The sequence below is a fragment of the Perissodus microlepis genome, chromosome 11 (assembly GCF_051167445.1).
Source record: "Perissodus microlepis isolate ML-2025 ecotype Zambia chromosome 11, ASM5116744v1, whole genome shotgun sequence".
Lineage (NCBI taxonomy): Eukaryota > Metazoa > Chordata > Actinopteri > Cichliformes > Cichlidae > Perissodus > Perissodus microlepis.
In genome coordinates, this window is record NC_140471.1 from 2,775,290 (window position 1) to 2,800,008 (window position 24,719).

At 43.3% G+C, this 24,719-nt stretch overlaps 1 protein-coding gene across 2 annotated transcripts in view; it reads right to left on the minus strand.

The window, feature by feature from the left end:
• Positions 1–24,719, minus strand: part of enpp2 (ectonucleotide pyrophosphatase/phosphodiesterase 2) — a 65,271-nt gene that overhangs the window by 25,603 nt on the left and 14,949 nt on the right. For both annotated transcript variants that reach the window (XM_084943538.1, XM_084943537.1), the window contains exons 3-13: positions 22,063–22,218; positions 18,949–19,074; positions 14,794–14,854; positions 14,591–14,688; positions 14,360–14,439; positions 12,853–12,972; positions 12,417–12,472; positions 8,706–8,771; positions 7,536–7,608; positions 7,317–7,425; positions 6,319–6,444 (exon numbers count right to left, since the gene is read on the minus strand). In XM_084943538.1, the coding sequence (XP_084799664.1) occupies positions 6,319–6,444; positions 7,317–7,425; positions 7,536–7,608; positions 8,706–8,771; positions 12,417–12,472; positions 12,853–12,972; positions 14,360–14,439; positions 14,591–14,688; positions 14,794–14,854; positions 18,949–19,074; positions 22,063–22,218 (1,071 nt within the window). The remainder of the gene's footprint in view (positions 1–6,318; positions 6,445–7,316; positions 7,426–7,535; positions 7,609–8,705; positions 8,772–12,416; positions 12,473–12,852; positions 12,973–14,359; positions 14,440–14,590; positions 14,689–14,793; positions 14,855–18,948; positions 19,075–22,062; positions 22,219–24,719) is intronic.

A 24,719-nucleotide genomic window follows, 5' to 3' on the forward strand; every position in this document is an offset into this window, starting at 1 on the left:
TGTGCACACGGTAACTCCTGTTTTCACTCGGGCTTCACTCCGGTTCAGTTTTGATTTACTCCAAATATCATTAAAGTCTCTTTCATTCCTTTCATCCCTCATAACTGGCAGGCGAGTGTCAGATGTTGGACGGGTGAAGCAGCAGGTAAGGAATGATAAGTGAAGGAGATAGAGACGTGACTGGGAGAAAAAGCCATCCGTCTACTCTTGGAACTGGCACAGTGGCACCAGAGCTGTAGATGAGGGGAGGAGAAGTGGGTCCTCTCTGGGTGTTGGAGATGAGTCTCTGTCTGTTCCAAACTGACGTCTGGCAGCACTCTCAGGAGGGCGTGCTTCTAAGACACTGAGTCTTTTCATCATGCTTTCCAATGTGGATCTTAAGCCAGCGCATCCTTTGCACTCTTAGGCGAAACTGCTGCGCCTCGATGGCAACGAACTGACTCCTTCTGTCACAAAGTCGTTGGACATAAAGTTGTTTTTGAGTCCACTCCTTTTCCTGTGCTGATGGCGACGAACAACAAGTAGTAGTGTTATTTATGTCACATGTAAAAACGTGTTTTTTTATTATGATTTTTACAGCAGACTGGACGTTTTGATCTTGGTTTGTGAAAACTTCCATTCTTCCAATGAGGGGTAAAAAGAATGCATAAGAGAAGATATGCAAAAGCAAACATTTGTTTGCAATGTACAGGCTCATAGTGTCAACACCAGTCTGCTGTAGAGATGACCGACATCAGTAAGGAGAACTCCTCACAGATCCAATGAGGCCAAGTGAAAAATTAGCCCATTAGATTCAAAGGCCTTTTACAAGCCTGGTAATTAAAGTGTGAACTGTATGCTAGCACTATAAGGAAAGATGAGCCTGACAAACTAAAAAAAAGCAAGTAAGCAAAGTAAGCAACAACAAGCAGTAAATGGGAAAAGCAACAATTGCTCATTTTAACTCAGCAGTCAGAACTATTAAAACACTGCTAGAAAAAAACAAATGCACAAATTAATAAAAATAAAATAAATATATATATATATGCATTGCATATACAGTCCTGATCAAAAGTTTAAAACCACAAAATGTCTAAAAAATCATATTTTGCATGTCTTGATCTTAACAAGTAGAGCTTCAACATGCAAGAAGAAGAAATGGGAGTGAGACAAAACAAAGCTTAAACCGCGACGGCTGTTTTTACAGCGCAACTAAACTTTACGACCACATCCTTTTAAAAGGCCAAATCTGTGCAAAAAATGTGAATTCATTGTCATTTTCTGTCAGGTAGTCACACTGTCAGGATGTTCTGATGGCAAAAGCAAAAAAAACCCTTCCTTTTTGAACGTGGTCGGGTTGCTGTTGAACGGCATCGGCGGGGTCTCTTGTGGCGCGCCATCACTGCTGAGGTGGGACGCAGTAAGACGGTCATTTGGAATTTCTAAATGATCCTGAGGGTTATGGAACAAAAAAGTCAAGTGGAAGACCCCAAAAATTTCACCAGCACTGAGCCAGAGGATCAGTGCTGTCCGTCAAGACACTGGACGATCCTCGACCCAAATTAAGGCTGGTTCCTACTGCAGCCCCAAAACCACCAGACGGCATCTGAGACTGAAGGGCTTCAAAAACAAACGTCTTCAAAGGCCTCGTCTCCTTGGACGCCACAGAACCGACCGTTTGCACCAAACATGGAACATGAAAGGTGGGGTGGCTGTAGCTCAGGTGGCAGAGCAGGTCAGCCACTAATCAGAAGGTCGGTGGTTCGATCCCAGGCTGCCTCCTGGCTGCATGCCAAATATCCCTGGGCAAGATACTAACCCCATGTTTGCCTACTGGTGGTGGTCAGAGGCCCGGTGGCGCCAGTGTCCGGCAGCCTCGCCTCTGTCAGTGCGCCCCAGGGCAGCTGTGGCTACAATGTAGCTGCCATCACCAGTGTGTGAATGTGAGTGTGAATGGGTGAATGACTGAATGTAGTGTGAAGCGCTTTGGGGTCCTTAGGGACTAGAAAAGCGCGATACAAATGCAGGCCATTTACCATGAAAGGTGGGAAAAAAAGTTTTATTCTCTGATGAGAAAAAATGTAACCTTGATGGTCCTGATGGTGTCCAACGTTACAGCAGATCCCACCTGAGATGTTTTCTATGCCCCACAGTGGAGGGGAGGCCACAATGGTCTGGGTTGTTTTTTCCTTTAGCGGAACAACGGAGCTTCAGGAGGTGCAGGGGCGTCAAACAGCTGCTGGCTATGTCCAGATGTTGCAGAGAGCATCCCTCATAACTGAGGGCCCTCGTCTGTGTGGTAACCACTGGGTTTATCAACAGGACAACGCTACAGTACACAACGCCTGCAAGACAAGGGACTTCTTTCAGGAGAACAACATCACTGTTTTGGACCATCCTGTGTGTTCCCCTGCTCTAAATCCAACTAAGAACCTTTGGGGATGGATGGCAAGGGAAGTTTACAAAAATGGACAACAGTTCCAGGCAGTAGATGCCCTTCGTGCGGCCGTCTTCACAACTTGGAGAAATGTTCCCACTCACCTCACGGAGACGCTTGCATCAAGCACGCTGCAACAAATTTTTGAAGTGATCAACAATAACGGTGGAGCTGCTCATTACTGAGTTCATGTTTGGAACTTCCTGTTTTGAAATAACACTGAGGATGTAGAGGTCTAAAAAACTCATTCAGATCCTCCGTATCAAATATACAGTTACATGGTTCATGTCATTCTACAGCTAAGAAAAATACTAAAGTTGTTTTAAAGCTTTGTTTTGATGCTAAAAATATTTTCTGACTGTCTCTGAGTGGACAACAGACTCTGTAGAGGGATGCTTGTGACGGGGTTGAAAATAGTGGTCTGTGTGGGCTGGGAGAGCACGGCCGCTCATTAAATGTGAAGCATGTAAACGGTTTGTCAGTTCTCTCCTACCTCTCAGTTGTTTGCTTTGTAAATAACTGGATATTAATGGATTAGTGGATCAAGTAATGCCGAAAGTAACGACTGTGATTGTTGCAGCTATGACTGTAAACGTTGCATGCTATCAGCACATGAGGATTGCCCATAGTTGTAAGCCCAGCATCAAAGCTTTGGGTCTGTCTTGTACAGTGAGTCTTCACTGAGTCCTCGAGTGTTTAGAACAGAGCCCCACATATTCACATCTTTATGGTGTTTTTCTTTAGGGTACAATACACACGCACACAGTTCACATTTAAATGTTGATTTTACTTCTTTGCAGAAAAACAGTTCAGTTTTATTCTTTCATGTTCAGAAACAACAACCACAGAGTGCAAGCATCACCTTCTGTCTTGCTTGTTCAGTGTGCACAACTTTTCCTTTTTTCTATAATTGTTTTTAATGACAGAATCGATGAGAAAATGTAAAATGCATGAATATGCAGGCTGTAAATGAATGAGCATTCATAAGCACTGCTGCACAACGAAAAACCACAACGACCGGCATGGGCAACAATGCCCCGCCCTATCCCACAGTGTTATTTGATACTATTAATAGCATTACTTTCTGATGATGACTATAAAACATTCACACACAATCACACTCTGACGGATGCATCAGAGCGATGAGGGGTGAGCATCTTGCTATTTTGGAATACAGACTGGAGCAGTTGGGGATTGAACCACCAACCTTCCAATTAGCAGATGACCTGGTCCACCATCTAAGCTACAACCACCCAGTTCAGATCTTTATTAAACAAATTGCAGAGTTCTGTCCCTTTTCAATATATTTTTCAAAGTCAACACTCCACTAAGACCACTCTTTTGAAGGAATGCAAGGTTTGATGTCTTTGATGATGAGAACTGTTCTATACTTGATCTACTTCACCTGAGTGCTGCCTTTGACACTTTTACGTCAAATTTTACGTAGGAAGCATACGCTTCTGGATGGTATTGCTGACTCTGCTTCCTATTTATATGATAGGACCTTCTTTGAACCCCTAACGGTGCATTCACACCGAACGTGATAGACGTCCCTAGCTGGTCGCGTGCACATTCGCACCTCAACGCGTGACCAACACGAATTGGTCACGCTTCAAAATATGCAATTTTCACGCGCGTGAAGCGGAAATGTGGGAGGAAGTAGTGCCAGACGGTATGTTTGCAAGATGGCAGCTGTTGATCGTTTGAAGAGAGAGTCTTCTTTCTCTATTTACTGTGGAGAGCAGAGCAGCGGCGTAAAGGACGTCCTCGCCATACCCGGGTCCATCAGGTCCTCCAGAGGCGTGAGCAGTTTGGTGAGTTTCACCACTTGCTCCAGGAGCTGCGTCTGGATGACGGCCGCTTTCAGCGGTACCACCGTCTTTCCCTCACCCAGTTTGAGGAGCTGCTGTCCCGCGTCGGTCCCAGCATCGCCCGCCTAAACACCAACTACAGGCGCTCAATCCCACCTGCAGAGCGCCTGTTTATCTGCCTGCGGTTAGTAAAAGTGTTTAACACGGTAGTCCTTTATTGATACCTGTGCTAATATATGCTCATTTGAAGTCCCAGTGACGTCCCCACAACGGCTCTGAGCCACTCACAAGCCTCTAAAGAGCGTTCCTGCCTTTTTAAAGTTTTCTTAATAAATGGAGCTTGCCTCCAAAATAAACTAACCTCTCTTTATTCTCTTAAAGAATTGGTCTTCACTATGTTCCTATATAGTAGTATATTTTTTCATTAGTATGATATGAAATCAATTCTACATGTTTCAAGTTGTGTGCCAGTATTTGCTGTGTAGTAGAATTGAGACATTAGTCATTACAAACATTTATTTGAAATAATATTAAACTTCTCGGTGGAGAAAGCAGCTGGTGTCGTACAGCTCCGGGTGGTTGATGAGCCTTTCCTCCATATTGTTAATGGCTTTGGCTGGACCTGCCCCTTTGAACTAGGTCAGAGCATCACGTCACCAGGCTCCTGATTGGTTGTCGCAGCGCGACTTGAAGCTGGAGTTCAGATTCGCAGTAGACGCGATACGCGCAAATGAACAAAATGCACCACACAAACTGCCGCGCGTATTTCTATTCGCACTTCAAACGCGTCAGTCGCGCTACTTGCTCGTTTTCACGATGCAAATCTGCTTCTGAATTTTCGCAGGACCCCCAGTCGCGCTTCATCGCGCTCCTCCATTGACTTTACATGTAAACCTGACGCTCTGGTCGCGTCTGTCCCGTTCAGTGTGCACCGTAACACTGCCTCTCTAACCTGTGGGGTTCCACAAGCTTCAATTCTGGGTCCATTGTTATTTTCTTTCTGCATTCTTCCTTTAGCTCTCAACCTAATTAAATGTATTTACAACTGTCACTTTAAGGAGATATATATTGTAAGCTGGCATTCAGCTCTATATGTCTTTTAACCGTCACCAGTTGGGCAGGCTGTGCACCCTACTCCATCATTTAACCTGGATACGTGACCGGACCTTTAGCACTGACCTCATTCTAAATGTAAACAAAGCTGAGACCATGATTACAGCTCTGCTGTATCGTGAAATCATTCATCTTGCTTCTTCTTGCTGAACTTTTATTCCTCTGTGGGCTAAAATCTTTCTCTCGTTCTCATTTCCTTCATTTAAGGAACATTTCTAAACTACGACACATGGTCTCCGCGGCTGAACTGGAGAAAATAATTCTTGCATTTGTGTCATCGTGCTTAGATTACTGTGATGTCCTGTTGACCTGCCCAGATAAATCATTTCTTCCACGTTTCTGAGCAATATTAAAAGCTGCAGCCAGACTATTAACACGTTCTAGTAGCAAACCTACATCACTCCTATTTTATATCCTTTACATTGGCTCCCTGAAGATTCATTATAAAATTCTTGTACTTACATATGACGCACTAAACGGCTCAAGGCTGCCCACTACACAAACTGCTGCTCGCTCTGTTTGATCACAGGCTCTCTGCAGTCTGTGGCACTAAGACTGTGGAACGGTCTCCTGTGACAGCTCAGATTAGCTGACTCTGTCCTTCAAAGCAGATCTAAACCTCCCTGTTTCAACAGGCTTTTTGTTGAGACTTGGACTGATTGGAACTTCTTACTTAACTACCTTTTACTTTTTTTCTGTGTCTCGACTGGATGTTACCTTCATTTTCATCTTTATTTTACTCTACTTTGATGTTCAGCACTTTGTGACTCCTAGCCTGTGCAGAGTACTTTCTAAATAAACTTTACTCACTTATTCACTAAGAGAGACTGCGTACACTCCCAGTGAGATCACATGAGACACTTATTTCTCAACCACAGTTATTTTTTCATGTTTGCTGAACAAAAGTGAGAATAAGAGTGAAAAGAAACTAAAATAAACAGGGGGAAACACACCAAAGACACCAACTTGACTTCTTACATTTCCTGTTGTTGGGCTGTCTGGAGCGTATTCTGCCTAGGGACCCAGGGATGAGGATGATGTCATCAACGCTGGTCATATAGTTACTGAGGAACTCGGTGTGATCGCAGTGGGCCTCTTCCATACCTGTGAACATGTGGGAATGTGAGCAGCTGAAGCCAAAAACCTTGTTCATGCTCCAATAGCTCATTCCAGTTTGGGTCTGGTTTCTAATCACTGGATTAAAGATTGTAATTAAACCTGGTGGAAACTTACCTGCCCTGATTATTATTGTCATCATACATATCTCAGCTGTAGCTACGTGATATAACATTTAATGTAGGAAACTTTAGTGTGTTGGTCAGAGTGAAACGTTAAGATCAGCTGATGTAATTGCTAGGTCCCATCAGCTGACGGCTTTTAATGTCCTCTACACGTCTAATTATAATTTTTTGACCCCTGCTGAGTTTGTAAGTTTTGTAAACTAACATAAAAATTAGAGACTGTTCATTTCAAGTGATGAAAATTACAAATGCAGGAGAGGAACATACAATCACGTCTTCCACTTGTATAGGCTGCGCTATTTAAGCTGCCACTCCTCCTTTCAATTTGAATACAGCATGTACTGCTCGTTCACCGTGGCTTACACACAGCAAGCAGAAGGCAAAAGTGTTGAGTTAGTGTGTATCCACTGTTATTTCATTTCCTCACAAGAACTAATGTGAATGATTACTGAAGAGTTCAGATCTTCGGCTGGTTATCTGTCTCAGGTGATTACATAAACTGTTTTAATGTGTATCACCTGCGTTCACTTGACCTTCCCTGTGTGTATTTAATCTGTGTTCCACCGTTAGCCCTGTGTCTTAGTCACTGGTAGTCACGCAACTGGAATGAAGCAATGTTATTCTGTATAAGCTGCTTCTGCTTCACAGATGCTGCTGTGCGTGCTGAACGTGCCTGCGGTCCTCAAGCATGTAATACCTCTGCACACACCTGTGCTGGTGTGTGTGTGTCCGTACCGTGATCCCCGACCAGGACGATGTTGACACAGCGGTGCAGTTTCATCTGCTTGAGTCCATCCATGAGCTGGCCGATAATTCTGTCAATCATCCTCAGAGAGCTGTTCAGCTAGAGCACACAGAGCGAGTCATCCTCCAAACAAACATTTTGGATGTTCCTTTACTGCATGCTTTCCACAAACATGCCACAAGAAGTTTGTGCAGATACAGAGTACTTACATCAGTGCTCATGGGCCCCGTTTTGTGTCCGTATGTGTCCGGCTGCTCAGAGTGCATGGCGTAAACATAAGGCCTGCAACAAAAGGTGAGTCAAAGTCGACTTCTAGTGGAAGTAAAATCAAGAAATAAAGTTTCCAGAGGCTGGTTTGGACTCTTGTGATCCAGCTGCCAACATGGTGAATATCTCACATAGAAAAATAGGTTTTACTGCACACCCTTCTCCTGAGCTGTTTAACAGATAATAATTAGCAAAAAATAAACCAAAAAAACAACTATTTAATATACTGTTATTGGCCGGATACTGACAACAAACAGATATAACCAATGCCACCGACTGCTCTCTTTAAAATGTTATTTAGGTGATGTTAAAACTTGTTGTTTCTTCATTTTTAGCTATCAGGCAAACTCACCTTCAGCCAGCATTATTCACCAACTCGTTAAGCAGAGCAACAGAAATGAGCACTGAATGGAGGAATGACTCCAACTTTTATTTACATTAAAAACGATTGTTTCCACACTTAGTTTGAGTTTAAAGTGCTAGAACATTATATTAACGTTGGTTGAGAATAACGATGTTTGCGTAGATGTTTTGTTCTTTAAGGTCACAGGCTTTTTGCTCCCATGGTCAAAATCTGTAACTGTAACTCTTATTACTTAATTTAGGTTGTAACAAAGTGAGGCAAACTGGCAAGGAAAAGAAAAGAAAATGGCAAGAAGAGAGTGAAGTCATCCTGTCATCCTTTAAAGGTATCCAGGCAAATTTCAAGTTTGGGGAGGAGCTAAACAAATCATGAAACCCGTGAGCTGAAAGCCCCGGTTTCAGACTGCTTGAAAAGCTTTCCACACTTGGCACTTTATGATGTCAGCAAGAGCAGATATCCCTCAGATATACATCAGAGGACTCCCATGCACAAGTGGCAGCCAATCAGAAGAAAGCTCATTTAAAGGAATCAAAGGAGCTAAAACGGTTTGTTTTGGACATTCGATGAACTGAGGGTCCCGCTGTGGTACGCTGTGGTATGTATCCACTGCACGGAGCTATTCTACTTTACGTCAGTGTCACTTTCTCTCTCTCGATTAAAGAGGGAACAAGCAGTTCCAAATGTCAAAGAAAATGAAAAGGAAGGTAAGAAGATAAGAAGATGTAACACAATCAAACATACACCTCACCTTTCTCCTTCAGGGAGGTGAAGCCACTGCAGCATAGTCAGTATCCTCCTCTCCAAAGGGATGGCACTGGAACACACACACACACACACACGCACACGCACACACACACACACACACACACACACACACACACACAGTCTTCAGTTTTATATCAAACTGAAGACTACGATCTACGATCTCTGCACAGTCTCCAGCTGGCTCATCACCTGGAGCAGCTCCCTCACCTGCTCAGCACCTGTTCGCTGGAGTCGAGCTCCAAGCCATTTATGGTTCAGGTCTGTCACACATGCTAGAAGATGCTGAACTCCATCACTCTGCTTAAAAAGAGGCTGTACGTTTGCCTCATTGTCCTGTGAAAAACTCAGTGTCACTGAGCTGAAACCAGATGGGGCGCTGTGTGAACGTATCAGGCTGTCCTTTTCTTTGTTTCTTAGCTCGGTCCTTCTCGCTGTACTCGTGTACTCGCAGTGGGTTCACAGAGCCTCCACCCAACAACGAATGGTGAGATCTGTCCTTATAGTAAGAGCTCTAACATGAGCTGTGGTTAATTGTTGATTTCCAAACTCAGGTGAACTGAATTATTACCCTCAGGAGAGCCAGCTTCATACCAGCATGCAGGGTTATACCATATATGGATCAGTAGTGTATTTGAACACAGCTACTCTACATTATCTAACACAGCACAATTTATGGTGTCAAGAGCAACATACCGATATGTTAACATACCACTCCTCACGCATGTACAGTCTTGCTCTGTTTCGCATTATTAACTTTTGCCTTCTCTTCTGTGGGGTCTTTACATTACAATATAAAGTGCTTTGAGGTGACTAACATTACAGCCTGTATTTTAGAGAAGGGCAAAGTGTGTCTCAGCATCTAATGCACCGACCAAGCTGCTGGCTGTCATACAGTCCACAGCTGTCAGCTATCAGGTCTGAGACGAAGCCCGGATGTGTGACACACGGTGGGAGTGGGTATGAGTGTGGGGCAACAGCAACCTGTGGTCGCACAGTTGTAACACTTTACAGCAGGCATTTCTCTCCCTGTCTGCTGCCTTCCTGTATTTTTGTCGATGCTAACATTTTCAGTTCTGTCCCTCACACCTCCCACTGGGTTTTTAGTGCACTCCCACTCGTTTCCTGTGCCCGTGGTTAGTTTGAGGACCTCCCAAAAAGCTGAACCCAACACAGACTTTGAAACAGGCAGCCAGACAATCCCTGGTCCCTGTTACTATCCCAGGGCCCATAGCGTTGCTGCTAAATCATCAAACTATGAAATAGGTTGTATAAAGAAGGCTTTCTCAAGCACACAGAAATCTCATATGCACACTCCTGCCTCTTTCTCACACACCTCTGTCAGTGCCAAGTGCAAGAAAAGCAATGTAAACCAGTCTTTGGCCCCCACGGCTCTACAGAGTGGCACGTCTGCGACCCCGCTTCACAGAGGAATCCTGCGCAGTGTAAACAGGCCCATTTGCACTAATTGCTATAAAAACAGCCCACTGCCATCTCTCTGCAGAGATGTACCCCCTGTTCTGTAAAAGCCTGCTTTGCTGATAAATGTGGGCTCCTCTGAGTTGTAGGTGTAATGCAACAGCCCGAGGGAGCATTCTGCAGTCCTGGACAGCTCTGAGGTCACTTACACACATTAACGCTAAGCATGTTTACTTAAACTCTGCAGACTTTCACTGAGCAGGTAAGGACAGCGCGACACAAGCTCAGTATTATTTGGTACCCACAGATGCAAACAACACACTAAATGACTCGAACTGTAGAGAATCATTCTTAATGTTCTTAGTTGTTCCTGAACTGAAGCCCAGCTTAACACAAACCTTTTTACAGGGTGAAAAGTTCAAATATGTCCTATTTTTGCAGAAGTGAGCAGTTTTCTCTAATCATAGTAAACGGGCTGGTACTTCTACAACACCTTTCTATTCAATTTGAGCACTGAGAGCGCTCATTTACCTGAGCCTACACATAGGAAGCATCAGCAAATGATGCTTCCCCTTGGACGGGGATCAATCCACCGACATTCAGACTTTAGACGACCTGCTCTACGAGCTGAAACACAGCCACCCACAATTATGGCATCTTAAGCTATATACAGATGTTCCTGTTTGGTTGGTGAACGCTGCAGCTGCATCACAGGCTGGACATACAGTGTTAAACTTCAGTGTGGTTTAAAAACAGATGATCTACATTACTATTGTCTAAAAGGCTGCTGGGATCTTGGTGATTTGAAACCAGGGTGGATGTGTGTGGGTGGGTCTGACTGAGAAGCCAAGGCTAGGAATCATTTTGACTGTAATAAAACTGAGATTTACTGAGTAAATATAATTATACTCATCAAGACTTGATCTGACAGACCATCAACTCAAGAAAGAGTTTACTAAGGCCACAGATCAGGAGAACTGAGGGAGCCACAGAGTCCTGTTCAGTCGAACTCCTTTTTACACCAGAGGCGTCGCCTCCTACTGGCCATTAGAAAGACTGCAGGTTAAAACATTTTGTTGTAAAGCTGGAGGTATTGGCACGCATCGCCCAGCAAATCCTTTGACCATTACGCTGTACAGGGGGTGGGACAGTAGGCGGCTATAGACAGGCATACAATGCCCATAGGAAATGTCATTGGGAGGCCAGAGAAGAACTCCAGGACACGTTTAAGTGTTTCCAACAGACAAGTGGGCAAATATTTCCCCTTTTCCAGAAACTATTAATGTCCCTTTGTTACATCTCACCAAACATTTACTAAAACTGCCACATGGTGGCAAACCACAAGAAAAATAAGATCAGATTATTACAAACAAAAGAAAAGTGTAACCACGCAGTTACTTTTAAGAAGTGTAATTAATAAGTGTGGACCATTAAGTAAAAGCAAACAGAAAAAGATAACATATAATTTAACTTGGTTTATCAAAATGAAGCACACATTAGAATCTCCATTCGTTTGCATACAAGAAGGTTGATGAGTTTTGTCCCATCTAAAGGCAACAATACAACATTTTATAGTTTAAAGGATGGAACTGGAAAATCAGCCTTTAAGTGGATGATCTCTGACCTACCAGAGCTGTACGGACAGTTTTTTACAATAGACTTACCATCACACACACAGTTACATGTCAGTGATACAGAGATTTAGTGTTTGCTGGAGTTTAGCAGCTTCGATATTAGAAAATTAGCAATGTAATGCTTCTCCAGATATCCATCCCCTTGACCTTGAGCACAGAGTGAGTGAAGAACCACGAGGTGATCATTGTGTGCACGTGTTTCACTCAAATTAGACCAATACTGTAGGAGGATTAGCGATTCTTGTAAAACTGAAACGTGTCTGTAAAACGCAGAATATGAAGTTGACCTTGGTCACAGTTTGAGTGAAGACAACCAAGGTGATCACTGAAGCTAAGTTAGACTAAAGTCTCACCAGTCCTGTAGGAGGACAGACAGATGGGCACCGAAGGCCTCGACATGGTAAGAGTCAGCGTTCATATCAAACACAGATCAAGTATTAAAAATAATTAGCAAAACTGCTGAACCGAAGTCAGCTGGTAACTTTTCACATGGATCAACAAACAGAATATTTTCCAAAGGCAGTCGTGACATTCCAGCCACGGCTTTGATCAACCAAGAACTTCATGGTGATGTTACAGTGTGTGTGTGTGTGTGTGCGCGTGTGTGTGTGTGTGTGTCTGTGTGTGTGTGTGTGCAGACTTACACAGGCCAGAAGAAGGTAGCAGCCTTCACTCCTTGTCCTTGTGCTGTGATCCAGATCTAAACAAAGGTCTCAGTATTTTATCAGGCCAACACAGATTATTAGGATGCTGCTGTAACACAAACAGTAACATGAGTGCGAGGAAGCCAAGCTCATAAACTGCAGCATGAAGGTGATCCCAGTGTGTGAAGGCACCGGCATCTATTAGTCCACCTGACGCTAACGCCTGTGCAGCAGATTGCTGACGCACATCAATTACTTTTTAATATGCTAACAGTGCTGTGTTAGGGATGCTCCTCATCAACATTTTAGCTCATGTTTGAGTAAATCTACAACTGATTGCAGTCACTTCAGCCTCTGCTCTGACTGATTTGTCCTTCCACTTCTGTTGTAGTCGACTCTAAAAGAAAAGCTCTTGCTGTTTCCTGGCAGTACTTACTGGCTGTCCTCCCCACCAGCGGTGATTGAGCTTCTCTCGGCCTCTCAGGGTGAAGGTTGCATCAAACCCTGGGTCATACATGGAGTTTCCAACGATGCCATGAGACTCCGGGTAAAGGCCCTTGGACAGAATCAAACCATTATGTAATGTTTGCCGTCTCACGCTAAATAAGAGGAAGCCTCGAAATCCTGCCTTATCTAAACCTCAGGCTTGGTCTCAAATTTCAGCAGTGATGTTGTTCCAAAGGCATCACACAGAGCACAAAAAACAATACCTTTGCACCCAAAGACCTCTCCAAAAACAGCTCATCGACAGGATGCCTGTAAATTTAACGCCTATAGTAAAAAAGTCACTTACATCTGTATGATCAGGACACAATTATTGCCCCCTTTGAAGTGTAAAATCTGTCTGAAAATGCATTTTAACAGAGCAAGGATAAGAAAAACAAGAAATTAGTTTAGACTTAAGAAAAGAATTGTTGATGTTCACAAACCAGGAAATGGATGTACAAAGTTAGCACAGTGTTTCCAAGTGTCACGAGCTGGAGTGAGGACTGTCATCGAGAAAGACAGTACAGAAGAAGCCTGACAGAGGTGGGAGGTGAAACAAAGGCTGAGAGATGTGTTTAAAGACCCCGGAGCAACAAGACACTAATGCATGAGTTAGCCATGAGGAAGTGCAGTCTCAAAGAAGACGATCCTGAACAGGAACTGACTGTGAGGCTGCAGACCAAGGAAAACCCAAGCCAGGCTGAAGTATGCCAAGAACAACCTGGAAAAAGATTATGCCTGCTGGAAGGGCATTCTTTGGTGAGATGCGACAAAACTAGAGGGCTGAGGTGACAGAGATGCTGCTCAAGTTTGAAGAAAGAAGGGAGAGACGTGCAAGCCAAAGAACACCGTCTCCACAGTGAAACACGGTGGTGGGAGTATCGCTTCAGTGCGTCTGGAACTGGTAATCTGGTCAAGGTGGAAGGAGCCAAGATGAAAGAAGGATTTGTGAAGACTTTAAAGAAAATGTCAAGCAGCCAGCGACAAAACTGGGTCTGGGTTTTATATCGTTTTCCAACACAACAGGGACTTGAAACATACGTTACTCCTGGTAACAAGTAGCTCCCGAAGACCAAAGCGAATGTTACTGACTGGACTGCACAAGTAAAATAATGTAAGCATGCAAAATAAAAGTAGGACGTTTGGAAACGTTGTGATAAAAAGTCTTTGCTCTGTTTAAAAGCACTAAAAAAATGAAATCTTCATAGACTGCAGCCGGATCCATGAGAACATCACCAAAGAGCTTTATCCATTTGACACAATTACATTATTAATCACAGATAAATACAAATAATTTGTCAATAAGTTGACTTCATAAATTATTTCTGTTACTACAGTCTTGTGGCACTTCTTACTTTGCTGAAATGAACATGTAACCCTGTGGGACAGACATATTTTATTACAACAACCCAGTGACGGTGACAGTAGCACAGAAACACAAGTGTGCCATGACTTACTGTAGCCAGCGAGTAGAGATTGGGGAAGGTTTTCGTGGGGTAAACAGGTCTCATGTACGGTGCATGGGTTCCACATGTTCCTCAAAAGGACACAGCAAAACAAATTCTTAGACTACGGCAGAAGCACAGCCTGCCAGAGCTCGTGGCTTCATCAGTGTCACGTTCACTTCCTAACAGGGAACTCTTCACTCCTCATTTCAGAACCAAAAGCTCATGTTTTACAGAACTTACTGAGCTTCTCAATGTGAGGGATGACAGTGTTCCCTCTCTTCACATACGAAGCTCTAAATCCATCCACGGACAGGATGATGAGCGGCGGACGCACAAACCTGCATGTGCATGGAAGAATTTTTTTAAATGCATGAAATCAGACTTGCTCAACCAAGTTCAACCTGCTACCCTCCTGTTGCTTTACTGCTAAGATTTCAACATACCCGGCAGGACATTCAGGAGCCTTGATCTCCTCACAATCATCCTGCAGCCACGAGGTGTCTCCTGAGGGAACGTGATGAGAGACTTAACATGAGCTTTTGTTATGCTTGTATGGAAAAGTGGGAACCAGTGGTTGGTTGTCATATTTTCTCACAAACTGCATGATTCTTGAACGTACTTCTACTTGAGTATTTCCACTGTATACTATTTTTTTCTCCTCCAGTAAATCTAAAGACATTGAGAATCTTAAAAAGATTAATTTATCAGCTGACCCCTGAAAGGAAAAAGAGATTAATGTACAAAGCACCAATCTCAAGTCTTTCTCTAACAAAGTCCTTTTGATCCAAAATAAATTTAGCTGATAATACTGGACCTAGAATTTTAAATGCAGTATTATTTACACTTTTTAAAATTTCATGCACTTTAGCTTCATTAAATTTAAACAGGCTGAACCACAGAAACAAACACAAATAAATTAGTTACCCAGTAACTACCAGGTATAACTGTTCGGTAACAGTGAACTGAAGGTAAAGGAACTCGCTGATATGCTGGTATCCTTGATTAGATTCTGTTGTGGTCATGGCCAGCTGGGGAAAAGATGGCAGAGCAAGCATTTATGAAGTGCTGGAGTACAATACTAACTTACCTTTACAGGTGCATCAGTATCATAGCACAGTTTGTCATTCTGAGTCATTTTGATTTTCCTGTGTTTTGGTGTCATTTTGCATTAAGGTTAATGTTTCTGCTTCATTAGTTTAGTCTGTTTTGAGTTTTTTATATTCTCTGTTTAGTTCCTTGTCCATTAGGTTTCCCTTGTGTCTCTGTCCACTGTGTCCCTCTGTGTGTGTGTGTGTGTGTGTGTGTGTGTGTGTGTGTGTGTGTGTGTGTGTGTGTGTGTGTGTGTGTGTGTGTGTGTGTTTATCCAGCCCATCATGCCTCTCACCCTCTCTCGCCCTGTCGGTTCCTCGCTCTCTCTCTGTCTCGTCTCCCTGAACTATTTCTGCGTCCCCCCCTCGTTGTCTCCTCCCCTTATCTCCCTGGTCCATCTCGTTTCCCTGAGCGTTCTTTTCCTCCTGCGTCATGTTGTGTGAATTATTCTGAGTCTTAGTACTTCCTGTTTTACTTTGATAGTTTCCTGTCTGGTTCCGTTTTTTTTGCCCCTGTCTCGTTAGTTAGATCATGTTCAGCTGTGTCCCCCCTGTGGTTTGTTCCCGTGGTTGCCCTTCTGTGGCTGTCTCCCAATTCAGGGTCTGCAGCCTTAAAGTTCGCAGCCTCAACGGTCCACAAGGGCCGCGTACCCAAAGACCTGCGAGGCTTGTGAAATGGGACGGTCTAGCCTCCGTCGCGCTGCCCAGGTTGCCTAGCAACCATGATACTAACAGCTGGAAACGTGTCATACAGGTTTGTTTGACAGAAATGAAGGAGAAAATCTTTTGTTCATTTGTTTGTTTGTTTCTACACGAGCTTTGATCATTCTCTGTAAGATTAAGCTCAGCTATTGAACGGCGTATGTTTTAAAGTAAAGGCTTTAAAACCAAGTTAGTACAAACGTCACTAATGTCACATAACTTTGCAGACATGGTCCCCTGCGGGGCTCCGTATATAACTATAGCGGTTTAAATAACCAAGTAACCATCCAATAATACTAAATATTACATATATTTACTTTTAGAATATAGAAATGTTTGAAATGTATGCTTAGATCGGTTTGTTTATGTGTAAAAATTGTAACTTTCTTTTTCTTTTGCGGGGGTGGGGGTTCCTTTTATAAATTTAAAGTGTGGCTAAAATAATAATAATAAACATTTACATTTAAAAAAAAAACAAAAACAAAACTTTGCCGACATGTGGCCAACAGTAATGTTTTAATGTTCTTCGTTATTAAACATTTTCACATAAGTGACATAATATTCAGTACTTACTTAAAGTTTACTCTTCGGGCGCCCCTCATCCGCCGTTTTTTTTTTTGGCAAAATTATCCACACCCACCGCCGCGCTATGCATTCTGGGATATGTTGGGCCACGAAGTCTACACTGCCACATCCTTAAAATTCAGGGAAATGAAGGACGCATTTGAGGGCCGCATTTCAAGCAGCCTTTGAATTGGGACAGCCTTCGTCGCGTCGCTGTGAAGTAATCGGCCTTAAAATGCGGCCTTTAAGGCTGCAGACCCTGAATTGGGACACAGCCTGTGTCTCCCTCGGTCCCGCGTCGCCATCTCCCTCATGGCCGTGTGTTTCTCTGTGTATTAAGTTTAGTTTTGTATGTCTGCAATAAAGCTGTGTGTCTGCCAGTCTGCATTTGGGTCCATCCTGCCTGCTTCACACAGTTAACGTGATTTTAAAAGTTACAGAAGTGCTTTAAACTAAATTCTTTTAATCAGCAGCAGGGGGCGCTCCCGTGGCTGCACATATGGTCATGCAGAAGTCTACAGGAAGTCTATGGCTTTCTTTGGAGTTGAGTCAGTGAGTGAGCAGCTTCACAGTTTGACTGCACCTTGTTTTTGGTTTTTTTGATTGTTTTTTTAAAACCACGATGGTGTCGGCAAATGTTTCGCTCAGGCTTCAGGCTGGGACGACAGCAACGAGTAACAGCCAGTAACTGACTTTAAAGTGAAAGTTGTGCCTTTTGAAATGTGTTCACAGCAGTGCTGAGATGTAACGTTGCAGGCTAACGCTCCCTGTTTCTGATTTGCATTGCACTTTTTCAGGTTTTGCTTGACTAACTACAGCTCAGCTCATAGTTAGCAAGTGTCCTAGCCATCTGCGAGTGACCAAAGCAATCACCAAGAGGTTTTTGGTGTAACTGATTTCACCTGGTGACAGCGAACAACCTCCAGGAATCCTTATCAAACAGTGAGAGAATACTCATTTTTCAGACGGTTGTCGACTGGTTATTTCATACAACAATCAATCATGTATACGTGGAGGGATTAACACCTTCAATGTACCTTCAATGGACTGTTCAAAGTATTACCTATTGTAAACTCTCAGCTCTCACTGTGAATGTATGAGTGAGAGCCTGATACATACACAGCTGGATAACCACTGCAATCCAACATCTTATTCTACCCAAATCAGCAGGAAAGGAATACACAGAAAAGTTCCACATTTCTGTCCTCAGTGACTGTTGGAGCATAAAATCAGCTAAATGCTTAACAGTGCAGTGAGGTACGGGTGCCTAATGGAATTATTTGCATAATAATTATGCTAATAAATAACTATGAGTCGCTGTATCTAGATCGGTTGGCGGTTGAGATCTGGTGAGTGACCAATACCTGCAGCTACAGTGTGTGGTTTTGTGTGTGGAGCACTTACAGTTTAGGGATGCAGCTTTAGTTGACTTACAAAGTTAGCGCTCCGACTTTGTCACTTCTGGCATCCATTAAGCTAAATATAGGCCACAGACCAGTGGGTGACACCACAGTGGCTACTTTCATATTTTACACAGTACTCATGAGTCATTCCTCATTTCTTAAAATTTGCTTTACAAAAGATAGACTTCCTTGTTTGTTGAAGCACTCAACACTGATTACGACTCATTCAAACATAAAAAGGCACCAAACTCAAGCACTGTTGTGTCTACTCAGACAAAGAACCAGTTTTAAATCGTATCTTGTTGTTAGCGGTTATTTGGATATCTGTTTATTCCCATTTCTTTAGTTGAATCTATGATAACACAGTCTGACAGGCATAAAAAGGTACTTTTGCACCAACAAGGTGAAAAAGTGGCATATCTCAGCACGGTGTGCGATGAAGAGTTTCTCAACATCATGTCCTTAAGAAACAGAATTAAACCCAGCAAAGAGCAGAAATAGGACCTGAGAGATGCATCTGGCCCCAGTTAAATCGCCCCAGTATGGATTTTAAAGCCAGTAATTGTGACCATAAATGACCTGCTTTTTTTGGCCAACACCAATATAAAAACATATGATGTCAATAAATTCAAATGTAGTATTTTTTAAACTCCAGTCTTTGAAAAGCTTTCCAGATCCACAATACTGATACAATGTTCATATTTCTTTACACATGTAACACATGCACATGCACTTTTGTAATAAAATGAGACGTCCTCATTACAACGCATGGTCGGACTAATTAATAATGGACAAAATCCTCTGAACATTTAAAGTCAGGAGGTCAGGTAAAGTTGCAAACCTTTGCACAGCTTCTTGTAGTTGGTACAACAGTCTCCTCTGGCCAGACAGTCATCAGAGCAGTGGCAGGCATGCTGTTCATTGCGAGTCTCCCCGCACCGATCCTTACTGCATTCATAACCGCCCTCTGTGTACAAGAAGAACATAACAGTTATGTTCAACATGAATCACTGAGGTTTAAAACGCCAAAGCTTTCTACGTGCACAGCTTAGCTGGAAGGTTAGTGGTGAAACCAGTGAAAAATGAAAGCTGAGATATTAATGTGACAGCGGTTTGGCTGCAGACTGAGTGGGAAGCAGCATGCGAGCAACAATGGTGATGCGGTCCGTGTTTGAACATTCCTCAAGCTGAAAAACATCCAAAGAAGGATTTGACAGAGTCAGGAAAAAGACGCAGGCGACCATAAAAACAAGTAAATTATGGCTTTCAGGCAATGGGAGGTTACTGGTGGTGAGGCGGTGGTGAGCCAAAGACCACCAGGCTGAAGGAGTGGACATAAAATCAGACCACCAGCAGCAGAGGGAAAATGTTGACAGAGAGAGAGAGAGCACTGCAAAGGCAGAGGGGGGGGCAACAAACCGCTCAATCAAAAAGTGAGAAACCTGCTCAGAACTTTGTCGTTAAGTCTACGACTCATTTCCAGCTCAGACAACTGAGCTGCACAGCAGCACAGTCGGCCTCACAAAAATATATGAAGTGGGTATTTGTAAGCTTGATTATAGCAGGCGGCATCCACATGAGAACAATTCAAACTCATTACTGTTCAACAAATGTCTGCAGGTTAGAGAAACCTTCACTGTTGGGAATAACATAAAGTAAGATGCCAAAGTAATCAGGATCTGGCTAACTTTGCAAGAAGTGTGTAATTCCACAGAGATTAAAATCAGCTAAATGTACTTTATCAGATACATCTTTGTGCAGACTTTAGTAGCTGGCTGCCGTCAGCTGGAACCTGACATGTATAGCATGTATGTGTCTGATGGGTGGTTTGAAGGGGGGCTGTCGTGTATTTTGATCTGGTTTAAACAGATAGTTTCGTGTGATTCAAATTTCAAACTGGTCCTTTTTTTATCACACACTGGGTCTCGGTGCACCGTCCATACACTGTAAGATGCTTTAGCACCTGCCCCTTGAAGCCAGTTGTCCTCCGACTGGCTGCTTCTCACAAACCAAAGGTTTAAATGGTGCAGGGATGTGAACCAGCTGTCTGCCTGAGGTGACCATATCAGGGAACTGTGGGGTGGCTGCAGGTCAGGTGATGGAGCAGGTCAACTACTAACCAGATGATTAGTCAATCAATATTTATTTATAAAGCACTTTTCATACAAAAATGTAGCACAAAGTGCTTTACATGGTTAAAAGCAGCCCACCCCACCCTCCAACTCACTCCCGACACTCTCATTAACATAAACGATCATGGATACATCTCCCCCCCCTCCCGCACACACACACACGCACTTAAAGAGTAAAATTGGGCTGGGCACACATGTGAGGAAACACTATCACAGGGAGCCGTCTGCACCGGGAGTCGGTCACAGACCGCAGCCTCCAGGCCGGGCACACAGCAGGAGGGAGGCAAAGAAGCCCCCCAGCCAGGCTGAGAGGACCCACAGAGCCCCAGCAGCCACGGTCGATCACAGCCCCGGTGCAGAGAGCGCCCTCCGAGGAAACACTGGATGTGTGGTGGTTCAGTCCCAGTCTGCTCCAGTCAGTATGCCAAATATCGTTGGACAAGATACTAACCCCATGTTACTCGTGTGTGTGAATGCTCGTTAGCAAGCACTTACTTTAAAAAAAAAAAAAGTAATAAAGAGCAATTACAGTTTGCTGTTTGTTGAACTTTAACTTCAAATTTCTCCCTTTTCAAAATATTTTCAAAGCAATTTTGTAGGAATTTAACCTCCGACAGTTTTAAAATTCACGTTTAAATACCATAAATCTCATAAGTGCTGCCAATAGGAACATTGTGGTCCTTTTAGCTATATTACAGAAAGTTAAATAAGTGATAAAAGCCTGTGTGTTTGCTTTAATCACTCATTTATAGTTCTTGACTGTATAAACACAGAACTATTTAAATACCTTACTGTCCCTCTAAGTGCTACAGGAAAGACACACTATCCAAATAAAGGCTTCCTCTGTGAAGCTCGGCTGGTTGGCACTTAGCAGCGCTCGTTTATCTTTGTTTGTTGTCTTTACCAGGATGAACTTCAGGTACCGAATCTTCACTCCAGTTTTTTCATTCATGTATTGTTTCGCCCGGTTCCATGGAAACCATCAGCTTTGTGCTGATCAACAAGTATTTGAATTTTTAAAAAGAATACATAAGCTTTAATGTCATATTATGTTACAACTGCAAATATAATGTAACGAGAAGTATAACACAATGCTTTTAGGAATTAAATGAGTGAGGTAATACACGGTAAAACATTATTTAAAAAGTAGCATGTAATCTATTACTTTTTTTGAGTAATATTCCCAATATTGCTCATCAGGCAGCTACACAGGATGGTCACTGCTTTTTGTCTTTGTATTGCCACATAGATGATGCATGTGTATGGTCTCATGTTCATATGTTTAGGTAAAATATCAAAATCTAAAATTCGGTTTGAGCCAAATCTGAAAGGAGTTCAGACGCGTGCAGGTCAGCCACATTACTCTGAAACTGACGTGCCGCCGGTCAATCCAGCCTGCTCTGTAAGTCCTGCAAACTGCAAAGCGAGCACAGCCTGACCTATCTACACACAAAGAGAAACGGCAGAGTCTCCGAAACACAAGAAGGACATCGTGTTACATGTTGGAACAAAATTCTCGACCACCTGATGGATGTTAAAAGTAGGTCTCTGAGGATTTCCTCCAGCTTAATAAGTGACTGTTTGGTTTGGCCTCTCCACCCTGACCTGCAGGGGTAGGTGCAAGCTCAAGGGAAAGACAGCCCGGCGAATATCTCTCAGCTGAACAGCGTTACTTTAATGTTTTTTAGCCCTTCATTGCCAAGACTTGGAGGAACAACTCTCAGGTATCAGTGATAATTACCACACATTTTTTATTACAAGACAACACATATTAGGACCAACACATTGTTAGTGGTGTCTAAAGTCAAGTTTTATAAGCATACCTGTGCGTAGGCAGAGCTGGTCAAAGTCTGAGCAGCAGCCATTGTAGGTTTTGCACAGGTTGTCGCAGCGACAGTTTGGCGGCTCCAACTCAACCAGCTCGAAACACCTGTTTCTGCAGGAGCCGGAGGTCGCCACGTAGTGAGACGCAGAGCGAGCTGGGGAGGAAGAAACAGAGGTTCTAATGGGTCTTTAAAAATGTCCAAAAAAAGAGGTGAAAGGTTCAAAACGACACAAAAGTGCACACCAATACTGCTGAGCTGTGCAGCGATGCAGTGACCACAAGCATGTGACTGTGAAGGATTGGTGGTTCGTTTGACGGTTGAAGACGGCTACAGAAACAGATCACTAGTCATTCTGCCACGTGCAGGTTATTCTTCACTCCTGTGGCTGCTTCCTGCAGAAACACCTGAGCCGTTCAGTTTTAGCACCCAGTGGTGCCCACCAACATCACAGCTGATTAACTCCACATCTATTTACATGTGAGGTTTAGAGCATTAGCTGGAGGGACAATAAATCAAAGACATTGTCCAAAAACTGAATGAAAAGCTGCACTGTTCACATGTCTTTGAAAGGAAATAATAACTCAAAACAACTGTGACAAAAGCTCAGTTTGTGTCATGGGCCAAACTCAACAGTTACTGAGCTTTAACTCTTCTCCCGGGACCCCAAACTACGCTCACTGTGGGAACTCTCAGTGCCTAACACACAATCATGCTTTTGTCCTCCATATATCCAAAGGAACATGGCCTATTTTGGCTCCTCTGACCTAACTGAAGACATCCTGAGATCTGAGAGTGAGACAGAGTGAAGCTATTGCTAAACAACATGCTCCTTGTGCAGCCGCTTACAAAAAAACAGTTTTCCTTGCAGAAAGTGCCTCAGGATGCCAGCACAAGCTTTTCAGCCCGTGGATATATATGTATGTGTATTTTTGTAACTACATGTGAGTATGCATATGTACTCTAGGCGAAGGAGCTGAGGTGTTGCCCTAGCCAGTTGGCACGCCGGTGTAGTGTGTGTGTGTGTGTGTGTGTGTCAGTGCAGTAAAGCCTGAATAGCTTCTTTGCTATAAGACTCAGGCTTACTCTGTACCAGCGGCAGTGGACTATAGGTCAAAGGTGAAGTCTTTTAGTTTATCACAGCACAGCGAGTGCGATTTCCACACGTCTCTTTACACTAACGTCAAGAGAAAATGAGGAGAAATGAAGACTTCCTCAGAGCCCATAAAACCCGTCGACTGTGCATGCACTCGACTATTAACTGAACGTTTAATAGTCGAGTGCATGCACAGCTCAAGTTTCCCCAAGAGACTGCCACTGTCACAGTCCATTTTCACACACTGCAGACCTGAACTTTACTAACCATTGCCCAATGGGACTGAACGTGAGAAGGAAGGACACGGTCTAACTGGACACTAAAGGGTGTTTAATCTGCCAGCTCCCTCGGAAAAAGTCCCTGAGGTGTCCAGTTGCATCATTGTAGGAACAAGAGCAGGTAATTGTCTGGTGAGGTCATACAGCACACTTGTTTAAAAGTCTTTCCACTAGTGTGCTGTATCTGAGTCAGGTCAACGCCGGATAATTCGACCTGATTCTCCACATGTTTCATGGAGTCCATTTGTAAAAACAGCTCAACCCTCACTGTTTAACAGGGGGACAGCGTCTGAGAAGAAAACAAAGTAAAGAAAGCAAAATAAGCAGCGTAGGTTTGTCAGGTTCCACAAGGCTGGCCAGAAAGACCAGTTTTGTGGGTTATGACGTATCTAAGCTGTAGATTTAAGTATAGAAGATATGGAAGATGAATGTTGCTGCTTTTTAGCTCGTTTGAAGCTTCCCACCAGCTCCAGGTTCCAAGAAAACTGATATGTCAGAAAGAGCTAGTCCTGACTGTGAAACTGCTTACTCATTGGCTATCAACTTCTCAGTCAATATGCGTATCAAGAATAATCGTCCTTTTTGAGACATTCTATGAACAAGATTTACAAAAAAGCTTTATTTTTTATTCAGAATAACCCAAAACAAGTGAACGAGTCCATGAACTCATGAAGAAAGTGATCGCAGAGGTCAAATCAGAAAGCTGTTTTCTCATAGACTTGTATAGGGCCAGTAATCTTTTAGCAACCACAACTATCGCCATCTGGTGGGCTCCAGATGAAATGCACGTTTGAGGCACTGCTTATGTTCTCTATGACAGTGTTTCCCAACCCCTGTGCCAGAAATGATCAGGTGTGCCGTGGAAGATCATCTGATTCCATCTGATTAGTACTCTAAGCGATCGGCGTGAGTAACGTGCAGCACAATTACATTCTCTTCCACTAGAGGGCAGTACAACTACCTGCTCTAATTCAATGTGTTGCCAACTGCCAATAAAACAGAAGAAGATGAAGAAGAAATGACATAATAGTCATGCTGTGAGACGACGCAGCGCATAATAGCAACAGATAAATGTTTGAAAATAAAAAGTAGTCAGTCTGACCTGGTCATGGAGAAAACTCCGCCCCGATGAAGACCCGAGCATGAGTAGTGGTCAAAACAAAGCAAAACAGGTATACTGGGGACAAACCGAGCCAATTCTACTACGCCTGGTGCGCAGGGAAAAATTATCAATATGCTTTTGTGACATTTTTGTTTGGTGGTGTGCCATGTGTTTTTTCTAA